This window comes from Grampus griseus, assembly GCF_964374135.1.
Source record: "Grampus griseus genome assembly, chromosome: 9".
Lineage (NCBI taxonomy): Eukaryota > Metazoa > Chordata > Mammalia > Artiodactyla > Delphinidae > Grampus > Grampus griseus.
Genome location: NC_139003.1, coordinates 91,621,809 through 91,639,357, shown reverse-complemented (window position 1 = coordinate 91,639,357; position 17,549 = coordinate 91,621,809). Strand labels below are relative to the sequence as shown.

Below are 17,549 nucleotides of genomic sequence, written 5' to 3'. Positions count from 1 at the left end.
ACATGTATCCATACCTGCTGTGGGTGCCATAACAGCTGGGACCTTGTATCCCCAGGGCCAAGAAATTTGCCCAACAAATGCCCAAGAACCACTGTTGAAGGAAGGAATTTTTGTATCCCTCCTTCATGCTTTAAGATTCAACATTAAGATGTGCTACAGGGCTCCCCTGGTGGCGCAGTGGTTGAGAGTCCGCCTGCCAATGCAGGGGACGCGGGTTCCGCCCCGGTCCGGGAAGAGCCCACATGCCGCGGAGCGGCTGGGCCCGTGAGCCATGGCCACTGAGCCTGCGCGTCCGGAGCCTGTGCTCCACAACGGGAGAGGCCACGGCACTGAGAGGCCCGCGTACCGCAAAAAAAAAAAAAAAAAAAAAAAAAAAAGATGTGCTATAAATAAGCATGCATTGGATACCGTAGTGGCGGATGCTTCAATTAAATGAAATATGGAAAGTGAATAAGAAACTACAGCTGAGGAAGCCCCTGTCCTTGTAGACATCAATATGAAAATGGAAAATAATCATTTTCAAGCCTCATTTACATATTCTGAAATGCAACTGGTAGCAGAACACCAAAAAATCCCAGATACGGAATTTTGAGAGCGAACAAAATAAAACAAAGCCTCCACTAAGAAAAGCATCCTCCCCCGAGATATAGATTAGAAGAGTGACAGCTGTCCTGAAGGAACCTTTCCAAAGCAATTACCGAGTGCCTGCTACATGCCAGGATGTGTCTCTAGAAAGACTTAAGAATTGTTTGGGAAAATCGGGAGACAAGGGGAGAGAGTAAGATGATGAGAGAGAAGAAAACAAGCTGTCTTGTCCTCTAACAACGCTTTCAACCCTTCAACTCTTCTCAGATGATTACGTACCAATTTCACAAAAAGTAAGAAGGGAGGAGAAGGGAGGAAGGAAGGAAAAGAGGAAGGAAGGAAGGAAAAAGAAGAGAAAGAAAGAGATAGAGATAGAGAGAGGAAAGGAAGGGAAGCACTTCTGCACCAGTCTAAATTGAAAATACAAAAAGTTCAGGACCTTATTTTATTCAAACCCCTTTGCTTGGATTCTCAGTCTGATAATGGCTCCAATAAGACATCAATATCACCCATTTCCTGCAAAAACAGGCCAAATTTAATTGCTCAGAAAAAGGAGGGGGGCTCTGATCCCCTGGCCTCGTGTTTTCATGGGAATGGATGTCTCACCTATGAGAGCAGCAATTCTGTATCACGTTGGTGAGTGACAAGAGTCTGATATCCGTGGTCCTCCACCCTCCATACAGGAATTCAGTTTTTTTCCCTTTTTGCCCTACTCCCAGTAGGAAACAGAAATCCTGGGTAAATGAGTCTCTTCATGAGACCCAAACTTTCCTTTGGTATGCTGTCCCAAGATCAAAGTGCAGGGACATGAGAAATTAGCAAGCCCGTCTAGCCACAGATGTACAGCTACATTTTTCCATGAGCTCTTAAGTAATAAAGTGAAAATAAACTCAGGAATTGAATAAAGGATCTTCTTTATTGCCCCTTGAAACCCTAATAGAATTTTTAAATTGAGTGCATGAAGCACCAATTTATTTTTAATTAATATAATTTTCCCTAACCTGAAATAATGGCCAGGGGATCAGGGATATATTTTCCACTCATTTGCTCATAAACATAATTTGAGACCCTGTGTTAGTGATGATGTGCTAGCAAACTCATGTGCTGACTTTATCCAAACAACCAAGAGGCACCATGATCCCACAACTTCCATGTTTTCTTAAAAATTCTATTTCTATGCAAGTCAAAACTACAATGATGTACCACCTCACACCAGTCAGCATGGCCATCATTAAAATCTCCACAAATAACAAATGCTGGAGAGGGTGTGGAGAAAAGGGAACCCTCCTATAATGCTGGTGGAAATGTAAGTTGGTGCAGCCACTATGTAAAACAGTATGCAGGTTCCTCAGAAAACTAAAAATAGAATTACCACATGATCCAGCAATCCCACTCCTGGGCATATATCCAGACAAAACCGTAATTCAAAAAGATACATGCACCCCTATGTTCATAGCAGCACTATTCACAATACCCAAAACATGAAAGCAACCTAAATGTCCATCAACCGATGAATGGATAAAGAAGATGTAGTACATATATACAATGGAATACTACTCAGCCATAAAAAAGAACAAAATAATGCCATTTGCAGCAACATGGATAAAACTAGAGATTATCATACTAAGTGAAGTAAGTCAGAAAGAGAAAGACAAATACCATATGATATCACTTATATGTGGAATCTAAAATATGACACAAATGAACTTATCTATGGAACAGAAAGAGACTCACGGATATAGAGAACAGACTTATGGTTGCCAAGGCGGAGGGGGTTGGGGGAGGGGTGGAGTGGGAGGTTGGTATTGGCAGATGTAAGCTTTTATATATAGAATGGATAAACAACAAGGTCCTACTGTATAGCACAGAGAACTATACTCAATACCCTACGATAAACATTAATGGAAAAGAATATTTTAAAGAAAGAGTGTGTGTGTGTGTGTGTGTGTGTGTGTGTATAACTGAATCACTTTGCTGTACAGCAGAAATTAACACATTGTAAATCAACTATACTTCAATAAAAAATGTTTAACTCTGTTTCTAACAAAGATTTGATCCAACTGGAAAGAAACAAACCCATGAAGAAATAATAAAGGAAGAGAGATGTGAATAGATGAGAAAACCTTCAAAGATCTCAATGCACAGAATCTTTGACTCGTACTCTTGTCTACTTTCTTGAATTCTAGCATACTCCTCACTTTTACTCCCTCTCAACAGGCTCAGCCCAATCTCCCCCACTGCTGGGCTCTTGCAGGAGACGTAATCAAGACTCAGCTCACCTGTCTGAGCAATGAGCATCACTCCTCCCTTTGATTCACAGTGGTCATTGAGAGGAGACATGTAGGTGGGGAAAAGGTGATAAGGCAAGATAGAAGATGTATTATACTACAGTGGGTTGCAAGCTCCAGGCAAAAAACACCGTCTTTACCAAGTGTTATGTTCACTTCCGATATTCCAAAGCAATAAGTACTTTGTGAAAGATCATGGTGATTCATTTCCCCAAATCTTCATATTGTTTCCTAATCATCTATCCATGATTTCTGACATAACTGAATTCTGTGTAAAAGTTAAAAAAGATATTTGAGAGTAAACTCTACAGGTTCGACGTCCATAACACATAAATGTAAACAGAATGAATGTTCTGTGAAATTTTCAACTACTAGGTGGGGAGAGATTTCTCTTTTTCAGCCCCACTAAGGTTGAAAATGTTGAAAATGCCACTGACAGGAAGAAATTTAATTGAAAAGAGTTAAGCAGAATAAAAGATATCCGTTAGTTACTTCAGATTCAAAAATGGAATTGAAATAGATGAAATGACACAATATTATTAAAAAGTTTTCCAAAATTTGAGTTAAGAAATACCTCCTCAGTAGAATCACTGATTTCCCACCACTATAATCCCTAATGACAATAATTAGTTCATAAAAATTAGTTTAGAAGTGCCAATGCACATTTGGCTGGAATTTAGTTTTTATGAAGAATGAATAGAGAAAGCAAGCCCATCTTGCAAATTCTACACCTTGATTTCAAATCCAGGCAAGAATGTTAACTAGTTAAAAGATAGATAGATTAAAAAAAAAGATAGGTAGATAAATTGATAGATGATAGAATGTTAATTCATTAAAAGATAAAAGATAGACAAAGAGTTTCTGAGGCCAATATCAAATAGTGAGGACTATTATAAAATATAAACTTGTTTTCTATTTTATACATTTAAATAATATTAATATATATTATATTTATATATATTAGATATATATTATAAAATATAAACTCATTTTCAAATCTTCCCTGAAACTACCTGTGGGAACTTTTTTCCTCATACATACACAGAGCAGTGCCTACTGGCCACCCTGATGTCTGTTGTGTCTGTAGGCATAGCTTATGCCGCACTGGGAAATCAAGGCCAGTGTGACTGCTAGTTTAGTCAGGAGCAACTCTTTTTATGGAAGCCTACCAGAGAGCACCAACTTGCCCTTCCATCCTTCCACCCACAAACTATTCTATTGTTTTACATTTTATAAAAGAATCACTTTCCAGACTGCCATGTAGAACCCAATTTTAACAGGTAATGATGTCAACCATAAAATTCTTACATAGAAAGTGAATGATGTAATGATGTCAACCATAAAATTCTTACATAGAAAGTGAATGAGTCATGGATTCTTAGAAAAAGGAGGAGGAAGAAGAGGAGAAGGAGGAAGAGAGAGGGAAAGAGGTGAGGGGAGAGGAAAAGGAAGAAGGAAAGGGAGGAGGAGGGAAGGAAAAAGGGTGGGGGGGAAGAGGGGAGAAACAAGAGATATTTCTGTGATAAAATATGCCTTCATCAAGAGATGATAGTAAGAATCATACTTTCCACAGGTAATATTTAGGGCCATGGTTCAATTCTGTGATTTTGTGTATGTTTAAGGATTCACACCCTGGCTTCCAACATCCTTAGGGCAAATTCCAGCCTTGCCACTTACTCTCCATGCAAACTTTTGCCACCTCCTGTGTCACCTAATGAGTGAGATGGAAACAATAGCAGTAACTACCTCACAGAGTTGCTGTGAGGATTCAACCACGCTTGTAAAGTTCCTGGCACCTAGTAAGTACTCACTAATTGGTAGGCTGTTACTAGTGATGTTATTTTTCAAATGACTAAATATCTAGTTCTTTTCTGGATGAAAAATGTTATCAGAGAACAAAGGTATGGACACCAAGGGGGGAAAGCCATGGTGGGGTGGGGACAGTGGTAGGATGAATTGGGCGATTGGGATTGACATGTATACACTGATGTGTATAAAATCAATGACCAATAAGAACCTGCTGTATAAAAAAATATATTAAATAAAATTCAAAAATTAAAAAAAATGTTATCAAACATTTTTTTGGCTATTCAACAAAGCTTACAAGCTTCCCACTGAAACACATACATACACACACACACACACACACACACACACACACACACGAAATAAATATCACACTAAATTCCCTCCATTCTTCTCCTGTGTTTTTATGATTGTGTGTGTGTATGTGTCGGGGGCAGAGTGGGTCAACACTGTTTCATCTTCATTATCTCATTTCATTTAAAATAACATTCATTCAATTTAAGAGGCACTGTGATGGACTGCATTAGAATTACCCGTAACGCTTTTTTTTTTTTAAAAAAACTAATACTCAGATCCTACCCAGGGAAAGTGAATCAGAATTTCTGGGGACTGGTCCTGCGTATCAGTAAATTTTTTCACGGTTGCCTCAAGTGATTCTAAAAGACAGCCAAAGTTAAGAACTGGTGTAGAGGGAAAACAGTGAACCCTAGAAAGAATATCTGGGTTCAAACCTCACTTCTGCTTACTAGCAATATGGTTATAAATAAGACCTATAACCTCTCTGAGCAGTTTTCACTTCCATAAAATGGGAATGATGACTTGGATCTACTTCTCAGAGTTGTGGGTTTCAAATGAAAGTATTAATATCAGAGAGCTGCTCTGCAATTTGTTCTTGAAAGCCTCCTTTGAGCTTCACGTGAGGCAGTCAGCTACTTTTAAGGCTATAAATGAAGCACAATCATTTCCTATCCAGGTTACTTGTCCCAGCATCTGTAGGGAAGAACAGAAAAGGAGGAAGCATACACCCACCCAATCGGGAGTTTCCTAGAATCAGTTCAGGGAATCTGTGCAGTGGAAGATATCACAGTCAACCCACACTTCCATCTCTTATACAAACACTATTTCGTTATTTCCCACTTCTCTTTTTAGTATACTGCATGTGAAATGATGTGGTTAAGATGAATAAGAGCCATATCCTAAAAGAAATGTAAAACATAGCTTTTCACATTCTCTTAAATATTTAAGTAGCATATATTTTGTCTACTTTACCAAAACCCTAAATTAGTTGATTTCAACACTGTGTCTGATTAGTTTTGATTCAGCCCTTATCCTGACTGCATTATTTAACCTACGAATCATGGTTGAAGGATTGGTCTGACAATATGGAATACAGAAAACAGGAATTTAACTGACATTAATTACCATGAATCTCCTTTGGTCTCCTTTTCACTAATCTAGGTATACTAACTGAATAATGCAGTGGAAGCATATATCTCTGTCAATTATCTTAATAAATAGCATCGAGGCCCATGAAAGAAAAGAAGTTATGCATTTTGTTCAGCTTGGAACAAACACAGAGGTTTTAAAGTCACAGTATATCTGAATGAGAACAGTCACTTTATGTTATTATCTCTTATTCTTACTTCTTTGTCACTAAATACAATATTGTGATATTTATTGTTATTTGAATTGGTTTGAGATTTTTGGTTTTTTTAAAATAAATTTATTTATTTATTTTTGGTTGTGTTGGGTCTTCGTTTCTGTGCGAGGGCTTCCTCTAGCTGTGGCAAGCAGGGGCCACTCTTCATCGTGGTGCGCGGGCCTCTCACTGTCACCGCCTCTCTTGTTGCGGAGCACAGGCTCCAGACGCGCAGGCTCAGTAGTTGTGGCTCACAGGCCCAGTTGCTCCGCGGCATGTGGGATCTTCCCAGACCAGGGCTCGAACCCGTATCCCCTGCATTGGCAGGCAGATTCTCAAGCACTGTGCCACCAGGGAAGCCCGGTTTGAGTTTTTAATATATAAGTGATAAATATCTATTCTTGTGGCATAAGCTATCCTTCACTTTTAATATTACACCTCACCTTCTTTTAGGAGTTACTACTTAGAGTTCTTTTGGTAAGGCAAAACCCCATTCGAAGATTCTGGAATTTTTTTATGCTAAGAGAAATGAAACATCTGTGCTGTTAGTCTCATTGCAGAGACGAAATTATATTTGAAACTCTAGATGCTCACCAAGAGGTAACTGGTTAGCTATTGTGATCATTTCACAATATATACAAATTTTGAATCCCTATGTTCTATACCTGAAAGTAATATAATGTTAAATGCCAATTATAGCTCAATTTTTTTAAAAAAGAGAACTGGTTAAAATTAGGAGTTTGGAATTAAAATATACACACTATTGTACCTAAAATAGATAACCAACAAGGACCTACTGTATAGCCCAGGAAACTATACTTAATATCTTGCAATAACCTATAATGGAAGAGAATGTAAATAAAAAATATATATACATATATATATATGTATATATATAAAACTGAATCATGTTGTACACCTGAAACTAACACAACATTGTAAATCAACTATATTTCAATTTAAAAAATTTTTAAAATTAAAGAAAGAGAGAACTAGTTAAATAAATTAATGTATCCATAAAAGGGAATACTATAGAGAAGGGTACAGATCTACTGGTAGTAATATGACATGTTAAATATACGTTTTTAAAATCTGAAACTAGTTTGCAAAACTCTTTGTACAGTATGGATCTACTTGGGTTGTATAAAGATTTTCTATGCTTACACATGAAGAGAAAATTTCTGGAAGGATACATAAGAAATTATTGATGATGATTATTTGTGAGGAGTAAAATGATGGGGTACTTTATCTTTCACTTTATACTTTCCTGTGTTGTTGAAATTGTTTGTCATAAGCACGCATGACTTTTATAATTTGTCGAATAAAACATTTTAAAAGACTTGTTGGATTCCATTCTGTAACTGGCCTCTATCATAAGCATATAAAAATTGTATTCGTGGAGCTCAGGTGTTTTGAGCAACAGCCTCCTGCTCTCCTTGCTTGGCCCTACAATAAACCTTTCTCTGGTCCAAAAAAAAGAATTATATTCATGTTCTGCAGGTTTTACTCGGATGCTTCACTCTCTGCCTGAACTAGCTGTTTAATTTCTATATGATGAATCATGGTAGAAGGAGAGAAAACAATCCCAGTTGACATGTTTCAGCACTTGTCGAAAGCAGCTATAAAATAGAAGTACACCACCAAACCCCCTGTTTTGGGAAGGAAATAACTACAATAATCATCTTTTTGCAGTATACTGATCAACTATGTATTCAAATTTCTACCATGATCTTGATTTCTAGAAGTTGCAAAGTATTTTTCCATCGTCTTGAACAACTTAGTTGAGCGGAGGAGTATTTTAACTAAACACCAACCATAATTTTTCATGTATTAAAATTGAAAACAGAGAGTTAAAGTATTTTTAGGTTATTAGAGGTTAAATCATCAAGTATCCCTAAAATGGCTAAGGGATGTGCGTATGTGTTTTCACTAATTAGATTGCCTCATTTTCCTTTTTACTTTAAATTCCTTAGTCTCTGGAATTCTAGACATAGGTTTGTTTACAAATGGATGAAGTCTTCCAAAAAGAAACAACTTTAGTTCCTAAATTAAGTATTAACATTTTGCCAGGAACAAAGTATGACTGTCTTAGATTTGAGCCATAATGTTATTCATTGCTCCCAGAAACCTTTTGACTATTACTACAAACACCTTTTATATTAGCAACATTAGAAATACACTAAGAAATACACCTAAGAATGTGTAAAAACTCCCGTTAAAGAAAGAGTTGAAGCAGAGAAAATGAATACAGCAGTGATCTATTTTTCAGACCCGTAAACACCATCTGCTAATATGAGTAGTGAGAAATTTTCAAACTGGGGGTTCTTATATCACAGCCAAATTTCCTCAAAATCTCTTATTTTCCCAAATTCTGACCTGGGGCCTTTCATCCCACCATCATCACTTCTGCCTACCACTCAGCCAACATCTTGTCAAATCTGGCTGCAAGATTAAGTTTCCCGATTCGGAATTCAATATAGGAACCCTAAGGATATAAGATCCAAGCTGGAACATTCTGTTTTTTTTTTAAAAAAAGGATAAGATTGTTTCAACCCAGAGACCACGGTTTGCCCTGACCATCATGATGAATCATCAGGGCTGACTCGAAGTGCAATGAGCCTGATGTTCTTGGCTTTATTTGTGCACATTAAGCAGAATTTTACATTTGTCCCAACTCTCAACCTTTTCTCCAAAAGGTTGAAAGAGCCTTGTTTTTGAGTATCATTTAAGGCTTACAGAATTAACTAGCTCTGTCTGAAGCAAATTTGGCCTGCCATAGCCTGATACTGTGTGCCTGGCTCCATTCTTACCCATGCTGCCCTTCAGTTTTGGATGAATACCACTGAAGATCTAAGAAATATCTACCTTTCTTTTCATATATCCTCAATATCCATTAGGGTTTCTGGTACCCATGCTTCTGTGCTGGTGCAATCTTTGCCTCTCACTCTCAAAATAAACAGTATTTGCCTCTCACTCTCAACAACATTATCTCTCAAGTAAAAGTTTGGCTATAAATACAAAATTATTTAAAAGATTTGTAATTTGGATTTTCTTTTAGTATTCAAATTCAGGTCAATATTTACCTCTCTGCTCATTGTTTCTTTCATTAAAAAAAAAATCTCTGTATAAATTCTGCACTTTAAAAAAGTACTTTGTTGTTTCAAAGAAGAGTTTACCGGAGTTCATCCGATCAAAGCTAAAAACACTACGTAGGGCTTCCCTGGTGGCAGAGTGGTTAAGAATCCACCTGCCAATGCAAGGGACACGGGTTCAAACCCTGATCAGGGAAGATCCCACAGGCCACGGAGCAACTAAGCCTGTGCGCCACAACTACTGAGTCTGTGCTCTAGAGCCCGCAAGCCACAACTATTGAGCCTGAGTGCCACAACTACTGAAGCCCGCATGCCTAGAGCCTGTGCTCCACAACAAGAGATGCCACCGCAATGAGAAGCCCGCACACTGCAACTAAGAACAGCCCCTGCTCATTGCAACTAGAGAAACCCAGGCACAGCAAAGAAGACCCAATGCTGCCAAAAATAAATAAATAAATGATTTAATTATTAAATAAATAAAAATAAAAACACCATGTAACAGGTATTTAATATTTTTTTAAGTATACGTGTTTCTTTAAGTTTTTAGGTGTTAGAGATCGATGTTCACTTCTTAAAATAGTTTCCAATTAATCATAAGAAATCAAAGTCATAAAATATGCAGAGTCAGCATCCTAATAACCACCAGAAACATGTGTATTATTAATAAGGTTGCTATTTCACAACACCCAAGCACTGGTTACACTCTTGTAAAAAGCTCCAGAAAAAAAGTGTTTCTTAATTTTAAAATTCGTGTTCCAGCATTGTGAAGCTAATTTTTTTTCCTTTTGGCTTTGTTTTAAATGTTTATTTGTCCTGTCCTATTGTTTCACTGCCTATTTGTGTGCTCTACTATTGCTAGACGAGATGAAAGATGCTTACAGAATACCTTACTGAAAATACTACCTACAGAAGCAACTGCGTTGGTGAATTTTCCACTAGCGTTTTGCTTTGTTTTGCTCCAGGTCTTATCTCTCTTTCCAGTGCCCTTTGCTGCCTGGGCAGCCCACGAGGATTCACTTTTCACTTATGACTATTCTGACTGACTCTGGATTACAGCAGAAAAGAGAAGAAAGGCTGATGGAAAAATGACACTGAAGGAAGAGAGCAAAATACCAGAGCAATGAGTTTGAGTAACTATGTTCTTTTCATTCAAGGTGTCAACACGTTGATTTGCATCTTTGACCTTAGGAGGTGGGAGCTGGAAATTGTAGGAGTATCTCTTCCCACTGGAATAATCCACCCCCCTGGGGGAGGGGGTGGGCTGAACATAGGTGAAATTTAGAATATTCTGTTGATCCTCAATTTTTATTTCTTGTTCTCTGGTTAGAAAAACGCTGCTAAGGGAATAGGGTGACAGTTCACCTAGAATCAGTACCAAGTATCAACAGCTAATCTCTCTCTTTGGAAAAAAGAGTCCTTCATATCACGGGAGTTTTAAAGCTAGTGATAAAACAAAAAGCTATTTTCTGAAACCAGCCCCTTGAAAAATAAAGTGTTCTTAAAATCTACAGAGTTGCCTTTAATGTAAACAACCAGAGATGTTTTCAATTGTCTTGCTACTACTTACATACAAAGGTTTTATATTTAGGAGAAGTGGTAGCCCTGAAATAACAATAATACGGTCATTTACAGTTGGGCTAAAGAAAACAATACAAGCATAGGGCAAACCAGGAAAGAATTTATCAAATAATAATTAATAAATTTTCACCAAAATTGGTTCACATCGTATAACTAGGAAGAACAAGAAAATAATAGCTAGAAAGAAAAATGAACCTTACTGAAATGTAATGACAATCTCTCACAACCCCTTCTATAAATTTTGATTACAACTTTGGATCAGCTCAAGACATTATGATTCAACAAAGTAATTGACATGTGATCCCAGAACAAGGCTTCACTCAGTAATTTACTTTATTGGACACACATTTCACCTACCAAAAAAGCAAAAAGAAGGAAGGAAGGGGAAAAAGAATATAAAGGCAGGCTTGAAATTATATTTAGAGCAGCTATTATCTCTCAAGTAAAAGTTTGGCTATAAAATACAAAATTATTTAAAAGATTTATAATTTGGATTTTCTTTTAGTATTCAAATTCAGGTCAATATTTACCTCCTTGCACATTGTTTCTTCAGGTCTGATCCTTTTATATTTGCATTTTATTTCACAACTTTATTTTCTGCTCAATCAAGCATTAGAAAAAAAAGGATCAGCTTATATGATATCATAATGAGATTGAAAAGTGGAGTTTTTCAATATTTGTGAACATGTTAAATTGTAATTTTGGTCAACAATAAAGTTGAAAAGAGAAAGATGCTTTAAACTGTATGATTAAATGCAGTTGACATAGCAAAGAAATGGTCAAGGAAGGAATACCTTCTTTCAATGACCTACAGAACAAGTACTATAGATTTTACATATAGGAAACATACATTCAAACTTTCTTTCATAAGCATTCATATTTGAAATGTTTCAGCAACCTCTCTCCCTATTCTAGATATATGAAACCAAAAGCTTTAAATTCTTAAGCATAGAAATAATACTTGAATAGTATACAGAGTTTCATTAATTGGCCTTAGAAATAGAAATGAAAATTTAGTTTCAAAACCAGATTTCATGTGCTGGTTGTTCAGTATTATTATTAATATTATTGTATAGTATTATTACTGTATTGACAGATTTTACTTTAAGGGACAAAATTGGCTTTACAATTTAAACACCTGCTCAAGTAACACAGTAAACTTCAATTTAAACCTATTTTAAAGGTAATAAAAACTGAGTTCATCTGATAGAATATAAAAAGCTAACATCAACTTTCCTCCAAGTATAAGTAGAATAATGAGTGAAGTGTTTAAGGTCAGTTAGAAATACACAGTACAAATTCAATTTTGGTGAGTTCCGTACTTACAAAAGGCATACTAGCAGCAGAAAGAATAATCCTTAATTAATTTGTATTTTTCTAGTAGACCATTTACCTATAATAATACCTTGAAAAAAGTATTCTCAATTAAATCCAAACAATAATAATGACACATCCCCAAAATATATAAATTTGTTGAAGCAAATAGGTCAATTTCAAAAAAAGGTGGGCATTCACACCTACAAAAAATGACTCTTTAAAGTATATGAGAGTTATGCTTGGCACGCATAAAACAAGGTTAGGTTAGCCTCAAAGTTTAATTTTTATAGAAAGGGCATGAAAAGCAGTCTCCATGGACTGAGAACAATCTGCAAGTGTATAATTTACACACCGTCAGGGTCCACTCTCCCTAGGCCACCTCCGTTTCACACATCAGCTTGACTATGTTCTAGGTTAGCGCATTGTTCTTAAAGCATCATTAAATTACTTTTTGGAACAAGGGAGGGTATAAACAAACCGACATATAAAATTGTTTTGATGCTAGAACAACCAAGTATTTGTGTGTTCTAGAATCTTCACATGAAAAAACATGCACTGAGGTACTGTTAAGCGAAATGCACCCCGTTACCCACACTCACTCCCCTTCTGAGGTCTTAGCACACTCACTGAGCATGGTCTCAGACAACTGCCTTCACTTTCTAAGGTGCCACTTTCAAACACTTTAAATTGTCCAAATACACCTTGAAAAAAAAAAAGACCCATTTTACTGCTAAGGAAAATTGCAACAGCTTTCGATTGCACCTCCCATGCTGTTAAATACGGTTTCTTCCCTCTTCTCTGAGTACTTCAGCCGTGTCCACTGGGAGTGCACACTACAGCCCTCTTATCCAGCTGTCTCTCCCATTCCCAGCAAACTCTTAGATGTGCCTGATACATATTTTTATCTAATTTGCCTCATCTGTTGTTTTTATTAACAACTAATTTAATATCCTCTGTCCTATCATATTTCCAGAAGTCAGTGTATAGAAACACGCAGCCAAGCCCGGACCCTCAGGCCTGCACATAAAGATGGCAGGCTAGCCTAGGGTCCTCTGGGACAGCAGTGCCAGAAGGAGGATTGGACACGATGACCCGTCTGCATGAGATGAGAAAAAAAATCAAAAACAAAAACCAAGAGGTCTGTAATACCGATAAACTAAGCTGTCACTCACAGGCCACCAGCTCAGGTCTGCAAAAAAGATGCAGTGAACACTGAATGACCATGAGACGTGGAAATGTGTCTTCATTTTAAAAATGATATTCAGACCCACTGGTCAGAACCTGCTTAACTATTTAATTTGAATTGATATGAAAATCATCTGAAGGTAAAATCCCTCCTATGGTTCCAAGGGTTAGGAAGCTTGCTACAGATGACTATCAAAAATCTGGTTTGATTTCCCAGAAACTATATGAATGAACCAAGTTTCTTTATCTTGAGATACCAAGCTGGCAGTTTGTTCTTAAGTACTAGACTGCTTAATTGCTTACTTGGGGAAGGGAAGGCCCTGGGGGAAAGGCAGGTACAACAACATCTCTTCTCTCTCTTCCATGAAGCCACTGCACTCTCCTGAGCTGGATCATGCATGACCAGCAATGCAGAGAAGTCCCCTCTTCCCCTCCAGTGGAAGCATCTAGATATGCAATCCCAGAGATGAATGAAAAAAACCTGAAGACCCTATTTCACGGGAATCTTTCAGTATTCTGAATGGAAAATATCACTGAAAACTAGTGATTTGCTCCTCCAACTTACAGCCATGTAGGAACGGAACTCAGACCAGAAAAAATAAAAGGACAAAAATAATTATCATTCCAGTATGTATTTTGAGAAGGAAGACACACAAACATTTGTATCATCAACTGAGACTGATTCACACCTGCTGAGTAGGGAAAAGATGATATTGAAATCAAAAGCTGAAAAATAAACCACCTTTCTGGTTATGAGTGACTGAAAAGCAAGGAAAATTATTTTCACTTTCTTGTCCTTATTGTTAGAAGTAGTGGTTTCAGCCAATATTCCTAGCTGTGCTGTAACAGTTAAAAGGAAATCATTTCAAATCTGGATGTCATCTTTCTTTTTATATCTATAAATATGGGTTCTATTAGGTTTTCTGACTTTAATGGTATGTATATGGGACAGGATGCTCTTTTCTTTGCTTTGGAGTATTAGTGTTTCAGTTTCTGAACTAAAAATGTACAAAATAGTTTTTGTACATTTTTAGTACAGAAAATTTTACAACCTTCAGAACAACTGCTTTTATAATTTACAAGCTCGACATAAGTATCTGGGTGTTTTTTTTAACAAATAATTTATGAGAAATGAAATCTTCAGGAAAAAAACTGGCTACTTTGATGCAACTATTTAGTAAGTATAGTAAGCATCCATAACGAGTAATTAACATATATAGTTCCTGGACACACTTAAAAGCCTTTAAAAATCACTTAAAGTACACACAAAATACAGAGCGATGTAATAATAGCAACCAATATGAAATCCTGACAAATTAGAAGTTTAAGTCTGGTATTTATAAAATGTATGCCAATTCCTTTTTTTTTTTTTTAGTATCTACTTGAACCTTTTAAAAGTATATACATGAGCAATTATTTCCAATAAACAATACTGAATAACAAATTAGAAATATCTCTTCTGTTTTTTTTAACCAAGCTTCTTTTCCCAGCTAAAGGAAATATGTATGAAAGGAAATCCTTTTTCTTATTTGGTACCGAAACACAGTAATTTTGCACAGTATTAAGGCTGTACTGTGGTCTACAGAAGAGAGAACATGCTTGCCAACTAAGAAAAGTTTTATTTAGCAGGCCAAGACAGTTATCACAGCTCAAGTTTTATTTCTACATGAAGAGGTTATCTATTTTCACAGGTATGTATTTCATTCCACATGGCACAATTATTTTAGCTATATTTCACACGCTTGCTCATCAGTGAATACTTATATTGAAATGGGTACTAACAGTATATAAAATCAGTCTTTACATATTTTTTTCCTGACAAATATATGCCCAGAGACTTCACTTTATATATGTCTGTAACACAAAAACCAACTTGAAAGTTTTAAAAAATATTGTTCTGTAGAAGCAGCTATCTACAGCTTTTAAAACAGTATGAGCCTGTGGAAACACTGTATTATATATCTGACATTTTCCATCTAAAAATACATTATGAAGCATGCTGGTATTAATAAACCATGTGCTTTCAGACCCCTAAAGTGCTTTGCTATAATTTTGTTGACGGTATATTTCCATCCATGCTATTAACATACAGCAAACAAATTTTAGGTCATCACCTTGCCAGCCTGTCTTGATTGGAAAGTGTGGGGGGAAAAAAAGGAAAAAAAAAACTTTTAGGAGTTCATCAATATTCGTAAGCATATTCTGATTTATGAGTTAACAGTTCCTAAGTAAGCAGAGATAACTGAGAAAAATTTTGGTCAAAAATACATTACAAAAAAAAAAGCAAACCAGAAAGCAACCACATATATTCCCTTTTTCCTCACCCCACCCCCATCACAGGCAGAAAAATCACCCTTCCTTTGCAGCAGGGCACGCTCATTCCTCTCATCCCTTCAGTTATTGGAAGGCAAATGAAAATACAATGACCCTTTCCTCTTCTGATTTAGCTCACGCCGCAAACATTTAAACACAAACAAACTACTGATTTCACAGAAAGCACAGAAACAGAAAAAGCAAGACTCACTGACCCATTTGGAAGACAAAGACGACAGAACAGAACGGGAAAGCTCTAAAAATCAGCTTGTGAGGCCTCTGAGAGAGATTCTTCTGGCATTTCATCACAGCAGCCCCAGACCAGTTTCACCTCCCTAGATACACGGTGGAGGCACTAAATAGAGCTGTTTATTAAAGCTGTTGTGTGGATTGCATTAGGAGGCGCGGGCAGACCACCTGGACCTTTCAGACTGTGGCAGTGTTTAATTTGCAGCCTGCCCGTCCGCAGCGGCCAAGACCACTACTACATACATCTAACCAGGCTCGATCACACATTATCTGGGTTGGGAGTAAAGGCACGTGTATTTCTATATTTATATTTTCCATAGAGCAAGGGAGAGAGAGCGAGAGAGACAGAACATAGCCAAAATCAAAACACTGAACAGAAAATTGTTAACTACCTAGAAAACATAATACTTTATTCTCTTCTCACACTTTCTTCCAGAGACTACAATCTCAACAGAAAATAAATTCTAAAAAACATATATTTTTAAACATTCAGGCCAAATGATAAATAAATTTGTTCTTTGGGGTTTCTTTTTTGTGGTTGTATTAGTTTGGGCTTGTAAGCATCGCATTGAAGTTTGAAGCTGAGCTTTCCTAGCTAGATTTTAATGGGTGCCTCTTCCCTTTCACACTTTCAGCGCTACGCTGGCAGGTAGCTTAAGATACAGATAGAAAGATGGTACTGTAAATATGAATTATGTGAATCATATGGTGAGACCCTTGTGGAAAAAAGGGGAGTTGAGAAATGGCTGACTCCATACCTGACCAATTACAGCTCGCATGGTCCCCGTGTCCTGCTGGGCTGAGAGATCGCAATCCATCATATGTTGTCTTTGAAAAGGAGAATGGGGGTTTCTGGCACGCATCTGTCAATCAACTTCTGCACTCACAACCATCACCAAAAGCAAGGGGGGAAAAAAGTCAAGCTGCTCCACAAAATAGGATGAAACTGTCATGTGACCTCCGGCAGACACGCACACACACATTCACTACCTCCACAGAGCGTAAGATTTTCTGTAGACATGAAATGACATTGACAAATATCCAATACCAAGTAAATAAAGTGAGACAAACAGCTATTCACCAAAGACAAAACATTGGCTGTAATCTCCCACTACAGGTTTAACAAACCTCAGAGGATTTTTTTTTTTAATGCTCTGGAAACCTATGTTTAAAACAAAAATAAAATTAACTATTTCATGTACTAATTGAGACTTTGATTTCTATGCCACCATATAATTTTTTTCCCATGATAATTCATTATCTTATTTCTCTTAACCTGTCCCTAATGATTTTATCTTCAGATTCTCTAAATGACCTTTTGATAATATGCAGTAATCTCTTGTTTATATAATGTCACCTTTATGGAAAAGCATGAAATGTTCACCATTGAATAACACAGATACCTTGCTATTTGTTAACTGGAAACGGATATACACAATCATTTGTGTAAACTACGTTGACCACACAAATGTAAAATATTCAAAGTATGTAAATAGT

General features: G+C 36.8%; 1 protein-coding gene across 1 annotated transcript in view; it reads right to left on the bottom strand.

Annotated features, from left to right (window-relative positions):
- Positions 1 to 16,915, bottom strand: part of POU6F2 (POU class 6 homeobox 2) — a gene marked incomplete at both ends in the record, with an annotated part of 451,154 nt that extends 434,239 nt beyond the window's left edge. Inside the window, one exon of the mRNA XM_082662333.1 lies at positions 16,811 to 16,915. Within this exon, the coding sequence (XP_082518459.1) occupies positions 16,811 to 16,915 (105 nt within the window). The remainder of the gene's footprint in view (positions 1 to 16,810) is intronic.
- Positions 16,916 to 17,549: the final 634 nt, after the last annotated feature.